Source organism: Phalacrocorax aristotelis, chromosome 15 (genome assembly GCF_949628215.1).
Source record: "Phalacrocorax aristotelis chromosome 15, bGulAri2.1, whole genome shotgun sequence".
Taxonomy (NCBI): domain Eukaryota; kingdom Metazoa; phylum Chordata; class Aves; order Suliformes; family Phalacrocoracidae; genus Phalacrocorax; species Phalacrocorax aristotelis.
The window spans coordinates 1,645,516-1,664,208 of NC_134290.1; the positions used below are offsets into that span (position 1 = coordinate 1,645,516).

Genomic DNA, 18,693 nt, shown 5'->3' on the forward strand with positions numbered 1-18,693 from the left:
CCGCTGCTTGTAAGTGGCACACACCCGCTACTGCCAACTGAATGCTATTTCAAACAAGCCTGCCCATGCCAGTGCTCCCAAATCCTCCTCACTGCATCAGGTTTGGTCCTTCCATCCTGTGCCCCAGGAAAGACAGACGGAAGACCCAGGCTGCCCAGAAGAATGGCCACTCTGCACTGGACCAGGGTCCCTCGACCCCCAAGGGCAGGCCCCTAGAGAGGTAAGGTGCCACTTTGTCTGCTCCAGCTCCAGCCCCTTCTGACTGCCTCTGATGCAGTTTCAAGACGAAACCAGGACAGCCTGCAAACCGCAGAAGGTAGATTACATCTCTGATCTTCCTGATCTGAGCAGGAAGCAACAAGGTCCACATCAGCACTTTTAAGAGGATGTTGTACCATTCAGCTTGCACTTAAATGCCCAAAACAACTGGCAAGAGCATACCAGAGCTGTACCAGAGGCAGGCAGCCACAGCGAGAGGCCCTGGGCTGCAGCAGCAGTGGGATGTTACACTGCATCTCAGCAGCAGCCTGCAGTCCCTTCCGCAGTGCAGTCAGTCTCGGCCTCCCACACCGCGAGCCGTAAAGCAGAGGGGGTTCCCCCATCCCCACCACTAGAAAAGAGGGACCACCTCATCCAAGTGACAATATAATTTTGTTTATTTTCCTTTAACACACTGCTGGTTAAAACTGCCAGACAGTAGATTTCAGAACATTCCCTCAACCAAACATCCTGGGGAAATTAGAAAATAAAACCGCTACCATGTACCAAAAATAAAATAACCCACCCCCACACCCGTCTTTTTCCCCAAAACTAGTCCTTGCAAAGCCAATGCAATCAGAAATAGACATCTGTGCTTTTCACCCAGGGCCCAAGCTTGCTGCAAAACAAACTAAAAAAAAAAGTCACTGCAAGTTGTTATAACACAAAGCAATGGACAGTAAAATAATAAATCCTCCTTAAAACCCCTTTGTACTGGTGACAAGTACAGATGGAGATCTCTCCCCACACTGTTTGGCCTTTGCAGACAACTTAGACCTGCATCTTCAAGTAGTTTGTGACACGTCCTTAATGCCAGCGGCACAGGTCACCTCCACACAGCCCAGCCTACGCAGCTGGGCACTAGGGAGCAGTGGGACCATTTGCCAATGCTAAAAGCTGCTACAATGACAGGACTCAAACGTAGTTGTCACCTACCCAGCATCTCAGTCCTGGCTGCTGCCTCCTGACACAGAGCACAAATCCTGCCTCTGCTCTCACGCTCTCTGGGGCTGCTTTAACAACCTGGCCGTTTCTTCAATGGGGAAGCCCTGAACACACAAAGCTACTGTAGAAACCATGAAAAATTCAAGCCCCTACTTGCCAGCAAGTTTCCAGATTCTGCTTTGCTCCAGCACCCTAGCTCAGGGGCTGCTACGGTGTGACAGAACAGCCGTGGTAGCACAGGCAAGCACATCCCCACTACGTGTGACCGGGAACAACTCCAGGGCAGAGATCCTGCATTTCCCAGATTCACACTCTCCCCAGTTAAACTGGTTCAATCTGTACTTTGCCCCTTGCCTTAAAATCTCTCACACAAACTCTTTAGCAGAGACCTCTGATGTTTGCAAAAAATTATTCACATTTTCTAATCAGACAGTGCTCTTTCAAGGAGGGAGGAAAGCACTTCTGTTTTGTTGATTTTTTTTTTTAAATAAAGCACTTTTTTTGGGAAAAAAAATCAAAACCTATCAATAACCTGCAGTAGTGTCCCACTGATCAGCCTGGGGACACCACCGCCACTTCCCTCCCCCTCCCACATCTTCCCCCCCCAGTCTCCAAAAATAGTATTTAATATACAGCAATAAACTCTGAGGAAGCCAGAGTCCCGGAAGACATGGACCTGCTTTCACCTCTCCCATTCAGCCCAGCACCATTTCAATGCGGTTGCTACTATATTCCTGGGACAAATCCATTTGGATCCAAGGTGAAACGCATGTGCCCCAGCCCTGCTGGGCAGCGCGCGAAGCAGGGGTGCAGCACAGGAGGCCTGTTTGTGCAGTCACATCTCAGCCTTCACAGCTCCAGCCTGGTGTTATGTTTGTGCCATTGAGAATATGTGTCTGAGCTTATTTGGGACTAGCTAGTGAAGACAGACTGGTGGAACCAGGCTGACTTTAAAAAAAGCATCCTTGAATTGTATTAGACTTTGGCATTTGTTGTGGAGATGCAGAAGCACCAGTAGGTAAATTAGCTCAGTGCTGGCCCAGCTCCCATTTCCCTTGGATTCTCAGCAAGGATATTTCCCTCCGTACCACATAAGTGCAAGAAACAGATGGATCTCTCCCACATTTGAGCACCGAACAGAGCCTGAAACACTTGGTACTTCGCAGCTGCTCAGAATCTGTCTCATATCAAGGGCTGAAGCTGCTCTGCTGGTCCTCTCCCTCCTCCTGCTGTTTTCCATCAGACAGGCCTGTTCAGCCCAGACTTCCTATATCAAGACATTTCCCTGCCTGTTGCAATCCCATTTCAACTTGAAGGAAGGAAAAGGACAAAGCATAGGTCTCTGCTCCTTGTTTAGACCCAAACAGCGCAGGGCAGGCCCTCAGTGAGTGAGATTGGGGGGCAGGACCCCCCAAGCCACACTCTGTACCCAGAAGCTGTAGGCACCATACAACTACTAGGACCCAGATGTGACTCATTCAGCTCTGAACTGCACAGACATGCAGGCACCAGCCTGTCTGGAAGTTCTCCATTCTGCCCTTGGGAGATTTCTTGGGGAGACCAGACCTGAAGGAGCTCTTCCAGTTCTTCTATCCCCTGCTAGGCTTTTTTTTTTCCATTGACCTCAAGGGCTGGAACTAAAGATACTCACGGTTCTCTGCTTTAGCTGTGACTCTGGAGCTGGCATCCAGGGACAGCAAGACAGTCCCCAGCTGATCACAAGGGCAGGGAATGCCTGTCCCTTGGGGAAAAACAACTCAGAAGCTCCTTTAAAAAACAAAAAAAAGAAGAAGAAGCTTCTTCAAATAGACTTTTATTTAAAGCCTGAGACAAAGGCACCAAAGAGACAGGAATTAATTTGGCTTTCTGCTCACTGCCACCTGGGATACTCAAAAGGGTCAGAGCTGTTGTTTTAGTCACACACACAGAAGGGGGAAACGGCCTGGCTTAAAGGTACGAAAGGAGAGGCTGATGAGGGAGTAATTAAAATAGGTTTTGGAACCACTGCCCTGAGGCTGGATCCAGGCCCAAAACATGATCAATGGTGTCGTCTCCCCTTTATTAAGTGCAAGGTTTTCTAGAATTGCCTTATCTGCCCCTCTCTACACAACTGCTCCACAAATCAAGCGAGGGTCTCTTCTGCCCCAGCTCCCCACAGGGACACACGCTTCACCTGCTGCTGCTGGCTGAAGGCAACAAAGCACAAACAAGCTTGCCTCTAAACATCATCTTGGATATTCCCTCAAACACCTGTGCTGGAAAGCTACAGCCAACCCAAACCTTCTCTTTCCCTGGTCAGGACCAGGTATCTCATTATACCCAGCTGGCTGGCTTGCGGGTGCCAGACAGAGCTGAGAAGGGGAACCAGCCCAAGTACGGCATTCACAGCAAGGTGCTCACTGGTTATCCCCTACCACCCTTCTGTGCTCCCACACACTGTTTGAAGGCTCCTTCCAAGGCAAACCTGTCAGGAGGGGAGAGACCAACAAGGAAAAATGCTCATAGCACCATAACAGGGTCAGGAACCCTCCAACCACCCAGACACCAGCTTTGCAGTGACAAAAATGGATAAAACCAGAGCCAAAACAACTAAATTGAAGCCATGAAGGATGAACTATTCCTCCTCCCTATTCTTATTCAAATAAGACAAATTCGTTTGAACTGAGCAATTGGGACACAACAGATCACACCCTGCACAGCCTTGCCTTACAGCAGCTGATGGCACTACATGGGTGCCCTGGCTGCCAGGAGAGGCAGGGATAAACTATCCTAGAAGACTTGTCTCTGACTTTTGCACACCTAAATGCACGCCCCTTTTCTCATGCTAGGCAAGGTGCAGAGATTACTGGGTGAGCCAAAAGAAGCTGAGTGATTCCTTGCTTCAAGGATGCTCAAATAAAATGTAACCTAAAAGGCCTGGAGGAGAACAGCTCCTTACAGAGAAGCTTGCTTTCAAGCCCAGATTCTTTGCTTAACAAATCAGCGCAGTTCATGCTTCTCAAAACTGATAAAGATCTAAATGTCTCTGTGCTCCAGTTAGAGCAATCCCAAAAGCTGGAGAATATCTGCAGACAGTGTCACCAAACAAAACAGAGCTCATATAAAAGTTTTATAAGTACTAGGATTTTAACAGCAGCTAGAAGTTGAAGAAGACAACTTCGAGCTTACCAGCTTTTCATCCTACGGTTTGTTCTTCAGATGTGCTCTCTCTAAAGCCTGTCTTCTCCTTCCGGTGTGGCAGGGAGCCTCTTGCTTCTGCCAAACTGGCTGTTACCACTTGTGCAATTGGAGAGAAGGTAATTAAGGTCCTCCTGCTTGCTTTTTAGCTCACAGACACAGAATTAAGGTCAGGCCTATGGCAGTGATGTATGCAACCAGAAAGGCAAGGTTCAGTGCCACCGCTGTGCAGACCAGAGCTCTGGCACTTCCCCCAGCTCCCGTTCTGGAGCCCATGAGCTGACAGCTCATATCACAGATTGAGGGTTAGGAGAAAAAGAAGGCTTCAGCTGCTTGGGCCCAGCAGAACAGAAAGGCTGCTCCTCTGGTTTCCTTTCGGGAAACTAGGGAACTGTGCTGTCCCTTCTCAGCTCAAAGAAAGGCTGAGCCACTGCAGAGGATCAAACACAAGAACAACCACTAGGAAAACTCAGGCCCAGGGAGGAGTGGCAGCTAGGAGGACACTGCTCAGTGCAGCTGCTCCAGAAAAAAAAAAAAAAGAGAGTGCACTTCTGAGAACAACAGAGATAGCATGAGGTAAAGTGTTCTGTGAGCCCAGAGCTCACCAGGATTGAAGCTGATCCACAGGGACCCAGCCATGCCTGGGCCAGATCCTGCTCTGGCACACAGAACATCTCCCTCCTGCCAGCCAGAAGTGCTCAACATGTCAGCGGCCAAGACCGTGGGAAGGCAGCTCCGCAGGGCCTGCAGCTCCGGCTCAGCAGGCGCAGCAAGGGCTTTTGCTCTGCTCGGCCTCTGTCAGGCAGGCGCCGGCTGTGCATGTGGAAACAGAAGCCTCTTGCAGAAGTATCGCCCGGGGAAGCGGGTGACCTTGTCTCCAGTGTTCTACTCACATCCAGATCTCTGGAGGGCAATGAACCACCTTGCTCTACAGTGCTGAAATGTTGGACGTCTGCCCCTTCACCACAGTGCCTCGATATGCAAAAGGCCAAGCTAACTGTAGACACTAACCAACTCCACTGCACTTCTCTCTGCTTGCAGGCAGGCCTGGTCCCTACTGCAGGGAGCATCCGCAAGGTTGCTCCGCTCTGTCCTACAGCACAGGTTGTGTAGTCACAGGGCAGAGAGGGGAGCTAACTGTTACAAAGGCCAAGGAACCTCCTTTAGGTCATCTGATTCTCAGTTTCTTCCAAAGGAGAGGTCACCTGCTAGAAAGGGCAAAACAAGGAATTGGGCTTAAAATTAAACCTTTGAAAAGGATATTAAAGGAAACAAAAGCCATAATCAATACAGAAAACAAGTGCATCTGATCAGACGCTAACATCATCAGCCTCTCGCAGGCTACAGCAGAATCCCTCTGCAATGGATCTAACGTTACATTTGTCAAACTAGGAACGTCTCTCCCAACTGGTGCAGCACATCAGGCCAGATAAATCCCTCTGTTCCTGGCACAGCTTGCACTCTTAGGAGGGGAACATCTCCACAGAGGCTGAGCGGCTAGCTGGAGCCCTGGTATCTTTACACAGGCGAGTACCATACATCGTGTTGCACACATTCAGGGAGATGCTGAGCCAGGCCCCATCCTGCACAGTCGCTAGTGACCCAACAGCACCACAACACTTCCACGCTCCCGGACAAAACGTGTACCCAGGCCTGGTTTTAGGAGCTGCTTCCCTGCTTAAGGAACCATATTCCACCCAGCACAGGTAGAAATCCTGCAGCACATCGCATTCTCTCAGCGTGGGACGTGGCCCAGGACTGCTAGCATCAGCTTCCAACAGCCCAATACACAGACAGCCAGGACTCTGTTTACTCTTGGATGCCCCAGGGAGGATCGGAGGCTGCACATGGCGCAAAGGGGAAGGTGAGGGCCTCGCTGCTTGCTGGCAGGGGGAAGGTAAGCTCCCTCTTACCTGGACCTGCTATTCATTCCAAATGAATCATCTTTTTTTTCTTTTTTTTTTTTCCTTAAATTATGAACAATATGGAGAAATTGAAAGCAACCATGTTTGGTCCAACTCCTTCCCTCCCAGCCCCTTGGCTGATGCTCTGTGGGGCTCGATCTCACAATCGGCAGAGGCAGAAGAGGGTAGGAATGAAGACACCAAAGGCCACCAATATAGGAAACATGAGGCTGCTGTTGTCCGAGGCATAGGGGTTTGGTGTGCGTGGGCCTGACTGAACCCGGTTCTTATTTGCCTGTTTTTTAACACTGGAGCCATCATCATATTCATCTTCATCATCATCTTCCTCTTTTTTCTCCAGACCCGGGTGTGGCTGCAGCTTTGGAACATCTGTTGGACAAGACAAAAGGCTACGAGGAGGCAGGATGTAACCTGGGAAATCACCCAAACCCCTCTGCCCCATCCAGCAGGCACACTGGCAGCAGGGCACCCGACACCACATCAACACCACAGCCAGAGCACCCAGGAGACAGGAGCAGCCTCCCTCACAGAGGCTTACACCACTATTTCTTTCCTCCATGATGCAAGAGCATCTAAAGACCCAGGCTGCAAAGAAAATTACATCCATCCACCCCATCTACCTGTCACACAGGAGACATCGCAGCACAAAAGCACACTTATAGCATACACAATCAGATGCCACAGCTGCTCAGTGCCATCTAGTCAAGAAGAAGCACCTGCTGCCTGTGGGACCAGCAGATACAGGTGCAAACAGGAACGGGAACAACCCTTTCCACAGGTGGTCCTACCTCACATCACTGCACCCCTCAATCCCAGACCTATCAGAGCAGCATGGCCCAACCCCACTCAAGTCCAGGCCTCTGAGCCTGGAGCCTGAATTGCAGGTCCCTACAGAGTGAGGTGCCACCCAGACACAAGGTTATGCACCAAATCCTCAGCAACATTTGGCAATCCCTGACCAACAATAAAGCAAACACGCTTCGGTCAGAGGGTTCCTAAATCTCCCCTTTTCAGGAGCTAAGGGGGCTCCAACTCTATCACAGACTTAAAGAGGGTGATGAAAGAGCAAGGACTTTACTAGTGCTCCCCACTGCTATCCAGAGGAACTGATATCTGGGAAAAAACATGGCCTTGTCCTCAAGCCGAGAAGGCAAAACAAAGCTCCAGGTAAGAAACACGTAACTACTAGCTAAATGATCTCTGTAAATTAATTGTCTGCAGGGCTGCTGCTGACACTCAAGGCCAGAGGGAATTTATCTACAGCTAATAGCTGTAACTATAAGCTAACACTGACCAGACGTGTTCCCTTCTCCTCTACCCCATATGCAGGACCTGAACAAAACTGACTTCTTATTGCAAAAATGACGCAGCTTTGTGCACTTGGCGGAGTGGGAGGACGCTACACCCCTATTTCATTCTGCAACTGCACTCTGTGGGAACTTGCTGAGAAATAAAGTTTTGGCAGCGGTGGGTCAGCAAGAGCTATGATCTCATGGTCTGAGAAGCAACAGGCTGCTCTCCAACAGCAAAGAGCCTTCTGGCTCAAAAACTGTGCTTACCTTCCACTGTTCCTTGCAGAATGTATAGGGCACAGATTTTCGGATTGTCATAGTAGCCCTAGAGAAAGCAAAGAAGGAAGTCAGTGCTGCAGTTTTGAGGCAAGAAATATTCCACAAACCATCACGTCTCCTCCCCCAGCTCACAGCTAGGGAAGAAGGGGAAAAGGCAGATCAGGGCTCTGCCCAGCAAAGCTTATTACCTTTACAAACTCAATGTGGAGCTTCCCCGTAAACGTGGAAACCTCTCCCTGGACACTCAGTTTGCCCTTTTTGATACTCATGGGAATGATCTCATCATGAGCTGTGCTGTGTCCAACTCTGTCAAAAATGTCCAAGTCCTTCACCACCACATGGCCATTCAAGCGAACATCAAATACCTTCAGGGTGGAAGAAATGACAGTGTCAGAAGGGATTCAGGCATGTGACAGTTGGAAGTAAGACAGAACAGGCAAGGTCTCTGCTTATTATGCACCCAGGACCAGAAAGCACTGCAGCATGCACTGTCCCACCAGACATGCCCCACTCATTTGGGAAGGATTCAGAGCCCCAAAACAGCCCGGTAAAGACACTGAAGCATTAACACTGCTTTCAAATACCATCAAATCTGCCTTCAACTTTTAAAATAACCCCTGTGTTTGCTGTTCAGAACTGAGGACAGCACGTTTTTAATTCTGGTTTATTCATATTTTCCTTTCACAACTTTCTTCCACCTACTGGCTGAGTACCTGCTCTGACCACCCCAGGGTGGCTGCGGCACACCACACCCTAGGGAGCTAACCCATTTCTAACTAACAGCCTGCAGCAGAGCAGAGAAGAGGAAACAAGCTGGTGAAGTACACAGGGTTTGAAGGAGGTAAAATGTTGAACTGTTAACCACATCTGTAAATTCAGAGTGAAAGTTCTCCTCAGGGCCGTAATGACTCAAACTTCACTCAGCACCTGGGGAATCCCAGCAGAACCACATGAAGGAAGAGGAACCAAAGATGCCTCAGCCCTTCAGCTTAATGTGAGGCTGCTTTTTGCATCCATTCTGTAAGCCAGCCCCACCAGTTCTGTTCCCTGAAATACTTCTCTGGCAGGAAGGCAGCACAGTGCTTAAGGGGCAGGGCTTTAAAGAAGCTGATGGAGTCAGGGGAAACCCAGACTAACACACACACCACTTCTCTCCCAGTCTATCACAGGGCTTTGAGTTCTTTGTGCTTCTGCTTCCACATCTGTACATGAGAGATTTCAAACGTGGGCAAGGGTTATTCTTCTCTAGAGAGTAATAAAGACAGCTGAATTTAACTCTCTGCTTTTGGGATCAGTTTGAACCAGCATCAAGCCTTATCACATTCATAAAAATTGTTTTGAGTAGGTTATTTAACCCAGATCACTTCCCTGATTCAATCTGTGCAATACTTCCTTCAGAACAAGCATGCCATCAGGTCAGGAACAAGTGTCCAGAAAAAAGGCAAAAACACTTCTCAAAGCCAGCACAGTCTAAACAGATCATAAAGGTCTAGTGCTAGTTATGTTTAGTTGTACATGTTTGTTTGAATACTTTGTAATGCGATTTTCCAGGCCAACTGTGTATCTGGAATGTGGAAGAGAGCTCAAAGTTTCAGAGCCCATGAGAGTTCTAGGAACAAAGTTAACCATTAGAGCCTTACTTCACTCCTTTCTCCAGCATGCAAAGCAGCAGAGGCAACCCAGACATGGATCTTAGCCAGGAACTTGCATCAGAGAGACAAGTAAGGAGCTGTTGCTTACCTTCTGTTGAGACTGCGCAAAATAGACCTCTGCAAACTTCAGCACCAGCACATAGTCACCCTCCTCTTTGATGGGAACTTCATAGCCAAACGTCTCCTCATTGTAACGCTCGGTCTGGTACAGAATCTGATCTTCCGCATTGGACCGCAAGATTGGCAGCTTCATACCGTAGTCAGAAGCTGGGTTTCAAGCACAAAGCAGTGACAGGAAAGGTTAATTTATGAGGCACATGGAAGAGACACTTTATATGCTCTTGAAGTGCTTAACTCCCTAAGAGGCATTAGGACTTATGCCCTTGTCAGACCTGTCTCCCCTCCTTGCTCTCACCAGGAGGCGGCGCTACTGGAGCAGAAGCAGAGGTAGCCAAAGCCCCAGAACCTGGGTCCTGTGGAAAGACAGGTCTGGACCTGCTGCAGTCTAAGACACAGTAAACTCATTCGCACCGGTTCAGAAAGAAGAGTCTGTTTCGCAAACAGGGCACAGAGCCAAAGGACTTGGCCATTGACTCCAGCTTCAAAGAAGAAAAAAACCTAGCATACTTTTACAACATTTTCAAATCACAAACTCTGCGTACAAAAACGAAACAGGCGGAGTAGGACTGACTTGACTCCATTCAATAGATTTGAAGTTAGAAGACAATGGCATCAGGTTTTAGAGACTCACCCTCCTCAAGTGAAAACCTGGGGAATGGCAGAAGGGTGAGAAGCATTAGACATCTTACAAAACCCTTTCTTCTCACCACAGCCACACAATACTGCCAGCTTGAAGACAGGAAGAAGGAAGTGAAAACGAAACACAAGGGTTTCAAGAGCACCGGCAGCTCCATCAGCTGCTGTTCTCACAGCCAGCCAGCTGAAACGGGTGCTGTCTGCAGGCATCTGAACAGCCCCCCTGAGAAAGGCCCAAACAACATTCCCAAATGGGACAATAACTGAGAAAGTAACAGGAATCATAAAATTTCCCTCTTCTCAGTCATTATTTCGCCACCTCTAGAGCAGCCCTCAAAGGACCTTAACCCAACTTGGCATTTTACTGTACAAATGCAAACTGATGCACGCCTCAAGAGCTCCAAATCAAATAACTCCCCAATGAAGCAGAGGCAGGACAGAAGACTGTGGACACCATCTGCCCAATCCCAATGGCACTTCAGGTGGCAGAAGCCGATCAAGACAAAGTTCTCTGCTGACAATTGCCACTTCCACTGCCATTTCCACGGGAACAGGCACTGCACTGGCCAAGACAAAGCAAGAACTAGTAACCCAGTACACACTGCCAGAGATGGAGCCAGTGCAAACAAGGGAGAGGAAATTAATGCCGTTTCTTCATCTCCTGTTTCACACAGGGCCACTCAGGCAATCTTCTGCTTCTCTTTACCACTCGAACCTGGATGCAAAGGCTGGAGACTCTAATCACCAGAAATAGAGGGTGAAAAGTTTAACCTGTTGTGGCCAGCTAGAGATGACAGTGATAGCAAACCAAGAACTCCACAGAAGTCAGCTCCTATTAGAGGAAAGCCTGCAGAGGAAGAAAGTCCTTTAATATCCAAGAAGGTAACTGGAGAGGAAGACCTGTCACCCACATCTCAGAGGTCTGTTGACATAGCTGTGGAAGTGAACTTCACTTCACAGCGCGCTCGGTGCGCTGAGAGACAGCTCACCGAGAGATGAGCAGGACACATTAAGCTGCGAGTGACCTATGTTTGGCACCTGTCTATTCTGTAATTTCCATCAGCATATTTTGTCCTTTAGGGCACAGCATCTGAACTGAGGCTTGACAAAAAAAAAGTTTTAATTTGCCCAGAGGCAGTACAGCCCAGAAACACCTTCTGCTGTAGCCATTACATGCCTATCAACACAGAGAGGAGCCCAGAGTAAACCGAATAATGGTGCAATAAAAAGCTATTGAGGAAAAAGCAGCTGAGAGCTCAGAGGGGTAAAGTTTCCTTCGCTGTGCCTGGCACCGCTGGCTGAAGCAGGCTTACTGGAACAGCCTGCTGTTCAGATGAGATACCACAGGCTTTCCCCAAAGGAAAAGCATGTCACAGTGTGTTTGAAAAAGACCCTTTTTTTCCCCCCTCAACTCAAAAATAAATTGTTCAAGTCCACATTCTTCTTCTTCAACTCACACATGAGCTGTCTGTGAAGGGAATTCTGTGAGGAAGGGTCTGTGAAGCTGACCTACAGCGATCAGGGCACCTTGTGTGACTGGGGCACCAGCTTCCGTGGGGTGAAAAACTCCTAACAAACTGTATTAGTATTTAAATGTGTCCTCCCTGTATCCATTGTACCCAAACAGCTCTCCATTTGGGATGGCATTCACACAGGGCGAGCTACGGCAGTCCTAGCTGTACAGTGCAGGACACTCACCATCCTACATGGAAACAGTGAACTTAGAATTCAACAGATATCTAGTCTTCTCTGCACTCCACCACCTGTCACACTGACAGCAGGAACAGCTGAGCACAGCTAACTTTTCAGTACATTTGTGAGTCAACTAAGATTTGATGCAGCAATTGTCAGAAACAAACAAAATTCTTACAACCGGAGCAGTTTCAGGGGAAGTAGGAAAAGGTAACCCGTGTGCAAGTGCAGTAGCTCTCCATCCTGTCCTTACTGGTAGATAGAAGATCTTACTGATTCAGTAGTTAGAGCAGCTGATTATATCCCGTCTGCCTCTACTTCTGCTCCTGTCGCTGCCCTGCTGTTGAGCACCCTGCCAGGGCTGTGGCTCCGCTGCTCAGTGGAGCAGGGCAGCCCGCTGCACCTTCCGGTACCCGGCCCCAGCACCGGGGCTCCCAGGAAGCGCTCCTCCTTCTCCTCCTCGCTGCTGGGACCAGGCTGCTGGTGGCCCGCATCGCCCCGCCTCGGCTGTGCAGCGCGGGCACGGGTGTTTGCGTTTTACGGAGAGTGCTGCAGGCTGGGCTTCAAACTGGAGGACCTGGCTGTGAAAACTGGGGTGTTACAGTGGAAAACGAAAGAAAACCAAAACAAAACAAAAAACACGGAAGGGGAGCCAGGCGGCTGCAGGCGGCCGGCTTGGCAGCTCCCGCCGCCCTTCCAGCCGGGATCCCCGGTGGAGCGACTTCCCCTCCGGCATTACACAACCCCGCAGCCCGAGGCCGGGGAACCCGCAGGGCTCGTCCCGCCGCTGCCGGGGCCCCGGGCCCGCTCCGCCGGAGGGGCTCCCCCAGAGACCGCCCGGGCCGCCGCCGCAGCGCTGCGGGGAGACCCACTGACCCGCCGCGGCGGGGCCGAGGGAGGCGGGACGACACCGGGCGGAGGAGACACGGGCGAGTCCCGGAGCCCCACCGCCCCCGGCGGAGCGGCGCGCACCCGTGCGGAGCGGGCCCCGAGGGCGGCCCCACCGACACCACCTCCTGCGCGGTACCGGCGCTCCCCCCGCCCCCTCACCTCGGCCCACGCGGCCCTCGAGCGGGTCCTTGCGGAAGTGGATGCCGTTCACGTCCACATGGGCATCGCCGCCCGCGTTGACGGCCCAGACAACACTGTCGGCGAGGCCGCCCGCCGCACCCCGCAGCAGCGGCGGCAGCAGCAGGAGGAGCAGCGGCAGCAGGGAGGGCGGCGGCAGCGGCGCCCCGCGCGCCCCGGCGCCCACCATCTCGGGCTCCCGGCGCCGCGCCGTGCCCGCCCCTTCCTGCCTCCGCCAGGGGGCAGCCTACCCTGCTGCCGGGGCGGAACGCGCACCGGCCAATCCACGCGCCGCAACGCGAATATTAATTCTCCGTTCGTCTACCATTAGGCAGTGGCGGGGGCTTATTTGCATATTCATAATGCGCCGGGCCAATAGGAGGCGGGAGCGGGCGAGCAGGCTCGGTTGAGAGGTGAGGGGACGGCAGCGCGCTGCGGCGGGAGGCGTGCCCGGCAGGAGCGGAGCGGGGAACCTGTCCCTGCGAGGCGGGAGCGCCCAGGGCCGGTGCCAGCCGCTCAGGGAGGGGACCGAGGGCGGAACTGGCTCCCCCGGGAGGAGCGGCGGGGAGAGAAGAGTCTTCCCGGTGGTGCTGCCAGAGCGGGGACGCAGCCCGGCCAGGTCCTGTCAGCGCCGGACGCCGGAGGGGAGAGCCCCGCCCCCGCCGTTCCTCCAATCAGGGAGCTCCAGCGCGGCCGAGACGCAAAGCACTGTGGGACGGTGGCGGGAAGCGAGGAGGCCGCGGGTTGCCGGGGCAACGGGCGGCGCCGCAGCGGGACGGGATGGAGCGACCCCGGCCCGCACGGCGGAGTGGAGCGGCTGGCACCCGAGCTGGGGCAGCGGGAGCTCCGCTGCCGTCGGGGGCAGCTCCTCGTTCCATCCCGGGAGCTCCCTGCACGCCGTCCCCAGTGCGGAGCCTCTGCCTCAGCGAAACGCGCTGGTTCCCCCATTGAGCCCCTGCCGTGGAGCTTGGGGAAGAGGCAGCTCCTGGCCCGCCTGGTGAGGGGTGAGACGGCTGGGGGGCGCGCAGCCGCTTCGGACTGCAATAATCTGCTTGAAAACGGCCAATAAAAGAAGGAGGTGGGGGAGCTCACCGTTATGTTGGCAGTCGTTTTTCTCCCTGTGTTTCATTTTACAGGAGAACATAAGATTCTGGGTTTTCTTCTGGAGGACCTTGGCAAGGTGTTGGGAGGACTGGAATGAGACATCCTGGATGGAGACTGGATGAAACTCATGACACGGTGCTGGGGAGCAAATAACTTAATCTTTGCCTCCATGTTTGGCCTTCTGTCTGGTCTTAGTGTTCCTCATGGCTTCAGATGCCAGCCAAGCCTCGCACCTGCACTTCGGTCACCAACTGCATTAGCAGTGGCTGCTCCTAAGTCCCAATGACATTTTATTAATTTGGGTCTTCCACAGTGCATTTGCCTTTAGAAATAAAGACTTAGAGCTGCAGATTGTGAATTAAATGGGCTTGTTGCTTTTGTAATGTACCTCAGAGGCCTCTTCACAGGATACAGCCTTGGAGAAGTGAAGTCAGTTTGGTGAGGGGAGAGTAACTACCTGCTCCCTAACCCGCTCTGCCCAGGTTGGAGCGGGCACCCTAGCGTGTCTTGCTGCTGTCACGTCAGCTCTTGGGCTCATGGTATAACTGGGCTGGGACAGACACGGCACTGCTGTGTTCCCATGCCAGCACTGCTGCTGGGAAGGGGTTCCTGAAACTGCAAGGTGGCTTAGGAAACTGCCTCCGGAACAGCAGTATAAAATGCACACACGCACTAGATTAAGCTACCTCACACTGGTTCCTGGCAAATCGTCTCAGCGTTACAGACCCCAGCCTGGCAGCATCTGATCAAATCCAGACTAATCTCCCTTATCCCTGCTGTGTTTGTGACCTGTTGGGTGTCCCCCAAGTTGAGTTAGCAAGGGAGTGTGAGCAGCCACAGCCAGAGCAGTGCTGTCCAGTTGGCAAGGCCAAGGGAGGCTTCATTAGAGCTCATTTGTACTGATTACAGACGATCCTCCCCAATCTCTCAAGATTTCTCAGCTTAAACTGGGATGTGCTTCGGTCAGGAGTGCACCTTCAAAGCACGTAAGCACTTTGTGTGTCACCAGGTTACTGCCATGAGCTGTGAAAGTGAAGTGGTGTGAATCATCAGCAGGCTGAGGAGGCAGCGGGGTTGAGGCTACGAACACCAATGTCTGTGGGTGTGAATCCTCATGTTTCCAGCCCTGAGACCCACCAGGGCAGCAAAGGTTCTGCTGAGGGCCATGCATAGCCCCTGCGTGGCCCAGGCAGGCCGAGGCCCCTGTTTCAGCAGGGCCCTCACCAGTCTCACACAAACAAAATGGTAGTGGGGGCCCAAGCGTTAGCTGGGCAGAGCCTGGCTGAAACCCAGCGGTGCCTCTCGGTGGGCTGGGGAGCATAAGGCACATGGCAGGACCATCGCTGCCTTGGTGGGCACAGGGGCAGTGCAGTTGGTGACTGGAGCTTTGTTACAAACATAGCACCAAACTGCTCAGCCCAAACCAAATGTGCCCACAGACAGGAACTCAGACATGAAAGGATTTACTAGCTAACATTTTGGTATAACCTGGACAGGTCCCTCAGCTGAAGGGGCCTTTTTGGCCCCAGACGTGTACAAGGGTAGCTGGGAGCTAACCCAGCTCATCCCCTGCCTTGGGAGTGTCACCAGGGCCTCTTTCCCCTCTGTCTGAGGACACAGCCTTTTTAGAGGGCGAGGCACTGAACACTGCCATACCTTCTCTGCCTCCCCAGTCAAAGCATCTTCTAATAACTAGCCTGGGTGATTATTTCCCAAGAATCAGCAGCCCATCATGAAGCAAGAGGGCTTAACTGATCAGCAGTGAGTGAGGAGGGATAGTTGCTGTGCTCATCTGGGTGCAGGAAGAGCCCTCACCCTGGCTCAGGGTCTGGCCATGGCTGCTGGCAGAGGACAGCAGGCATGCTGCGATGGCCTCTGTCTGCCGTGTCCTACCCTGCTGCCCCTGAGTCATTACTTGCGGTCACCAACAACTTGATGCCAGCTTGTGCCACAGATGTCAAAGGGTCTGTATCTTGTTACTAATCCACTGAGCCATCAGTCCCTCGCTGCAGGCTGGATTTACACCAGTAACCTACAAGTGAAAGGCTCAGGGCTGTCTTCTCAATCCCTTGATCTCTCCCTGGCCCCTGGCAACTGTGCCAAAATGACTGCTGGTCTTGAATCAGTCCTGCCTGGACTACAGCACTGATTATTCACAAATGGTGTGGGGCACATGTTTTGGGTATTACCCATTTCCTGCAGGAAAAAGGGATTGGGATTTGGAATGTCCAAAAAGAGCAGAGATGTGTGGTTCTGAAGCAGACCTCATGGCTAACAAGACATCTGAGAAGTCAATGTGAGCCAGTCCCGCTGCCTGGGCCAGCTCCTGAACAACACGGGGCTATGGGGCTCAGGTGCCCAGAGGGGACCAGCTCTGCCCTGCCACGTGGAGCTATTTAGAAGCCTCCCTGGTATCGGATTGGAGATGAGAGCAAAAGGGTTATCTCTGGAATTAGATTATTTAGATTGGAGCTTTTAATCTCTGACCCTGTCTGCACAAGAAAACAGTAAAAGTCCCTGGGATTATTTGGGGTTCGTTGTGCAAGTAAAACCAGGCTTGCTGCAAGAGCTTCTGCTGGAAGGAAAAAAAAATTAATGCTTTGAAGACCTGCCCTGTCTGACCTGTCCACTGTATCGTGGTGAGACCCTGCAGAAAAGAGCTACAGATCATTTGGCAGAGACCCAGCTTTCCTTGGAAGTAGCTGTGGCTCCAGGACTGCCTCTGTAATGACACAAAGGTGTCCTGAGCCCTCCTGTCCCCCAGCACTGGTGTCCCTGCATTTCTTGGGAAGACAATCACAGCTCTGCCATGGTGCAAAGACAGGGACCTGCCTAAGTGAAAATGGCAGTAGTTTGCAGAGACCATCTCCAGCCGCCACGATGCTGCGCCATGGATCAGTGCAGCCTCTAGAAATGGGTTTACAATTTTAAATCGATTAAGACCATGTCCTGCCATCTGCTACTGCGGGGAAAAGATGCGGCTGCTCGATGCAGGACCCAGGAAGGAGCAGGCAGAGGCAGCTACTCTGCCTGTTGCCACTGACGGGCCTCTGCATGCTGGCTATGACACAAGGCACGTGCCCCGAGCTGTCACCGGTCCCTGTGGGCAGGCACAGTCACTCTGCTGCATACAGGCAAGCAGTGCAGCTGTCCTCTTGCTCTGCATACAGACACATGCTTCCTCCTCAACAGGTTCCACTCTAAGTGAAGCACATTTCTGTACCAACCCTCCCTATGGCAGACACAAGCCCGCACAGGTCTCTCCCTCCCCAGCATTACCGTAAGAACATATATAACTTACCAGGACTCTGGACTCTGTTCAGTTTATCACCCTCATCTCCTAAGCACAATACAGCTGCTGTACCAGTAAATGTGGAGATCTGTAAATATCCAGTTTCTTGGCTCACACCACATTTCTAAGACTGCACCAGCTCCATAGATACACACAGTTTGCATACACCCACTGGCAAACAAACTCTTCTACTGCTGCCCTCCCAGGTACCTATCTGCACTCCCCGCTTTTATGTGCACGCACACAAACCTTTCCCAGTGCACACACCTTCCAAACACGAGTACACACACAAAAATACAAGGAGAAACACAGCTTTTCCATTGCTGGGATATCAGTTATCTCTGCAGCTATGCTGGTTGGCACAGCAACAGGGAAGCAGAAGAGAAAATCCTCCTTTGGGACATGGGTTTGTGGGCCCTGACAATGTGAAAGGGAACCTGAGAAGTGAAATATTTGAGATGGAGGAAGCAGGAGGATATTGGTCCCTAACCTCCGAGTTGGAGTAAGGGGGCAACTGAGAGGAAAACAGCTCCCAGCCATACTGAGAAACACTTGGCCATGATGACTCTCTTTGAAGCCAAGCATAAATTAGTCCTGGCAACTTGTGACTGAGCCTCTGCATAGAGAAAGGGGACAACTGTAGGTCTGGCAGAGTAGTGGTAGGGAGCAGGAGACTGGGAGCATCTTGAGGAAAGGGGAAGAAGGATGAGCATCTGATGTGTCTGGAAGCAGGTGATAGGGCCTGGATGCTGCTGTTGTCACTGCTGCAGACATGTGCAGCATTTTTGAGTGTGAACAAGCTGGAGAGCAGAGCACTGCCACACAAGGAGGCTCCCAGCCAATCCCCGGCACCAGCTGAGCTACAGCTCAGCTCCTGCAGCATGGCCCCACTGTGCATATGCTCACAGTTGTGTTTGAAATTGTCTGAAAAGGTGGGGGTTGGCTATTGCTGCCTATCCCCCTCCCACCCAGCTCCCCTCTGTGCTCTTTCTCCCATTGCTCCTTGCCATGCTGCCGCAGGGGCTCTCACCTGCCCCCATGCAAGCCAGGGGGATGCAGAGGTGGGGACCCTCCACGCTGCCCTCACCGAGGCATCCTCAGGCCCCTTCACTGTGAGGACAGCAGGAGGGAGGGCAGAGCCCTGTCGCAGGCTTAGTGGCCAGCAGTGACTCCCCTTCCTGCAGCAGGGCCTCACCTCTGGACCCCAGTGCAGTCGCCATGGTGTGCATCTGCCACAGCCCTTCACCCCCAGC

General features: G+C 52.0%; 2 protein-coding genes across 2 annotated transcripts in view; both read right to left on the minus strand.

Annotated features, from left to right (window-relative positions):
- ACADS (acyl-CoA dehydrogenase short chain) overlaps window positions 1-18,693 on the minus strand; it is a 56,638-nt gene that overhangs the window by 15,877 nt on the left and 22,068 nt on the right. The gene's annotated exons all lie outside the window — the stretch shown is intronic.
- MLEC (malectin) lies at window positions 633-14,501 on the minus strand. The gene is made up of 5 exons (XM_075110502.1): window positions 13,027-14,501; window positions 9,617-9,795; window positions 8,065-8,241; window positions 7,865-7,922; window positions 633-6,674 (listed from the first exon to the last, which is right to left on the minus strand). The coding sequence occupies exons 1-5, from the start codon at window positions 13,232-13,234 to the stop codon at window positions 6,445-6,447; spliced, it is 852 nt and encodes a 283-aa protein (XP_074966603.1). The 5' UTR covers window positions 13,235-14,501; the 3' UTR covers window positions 633-6,444.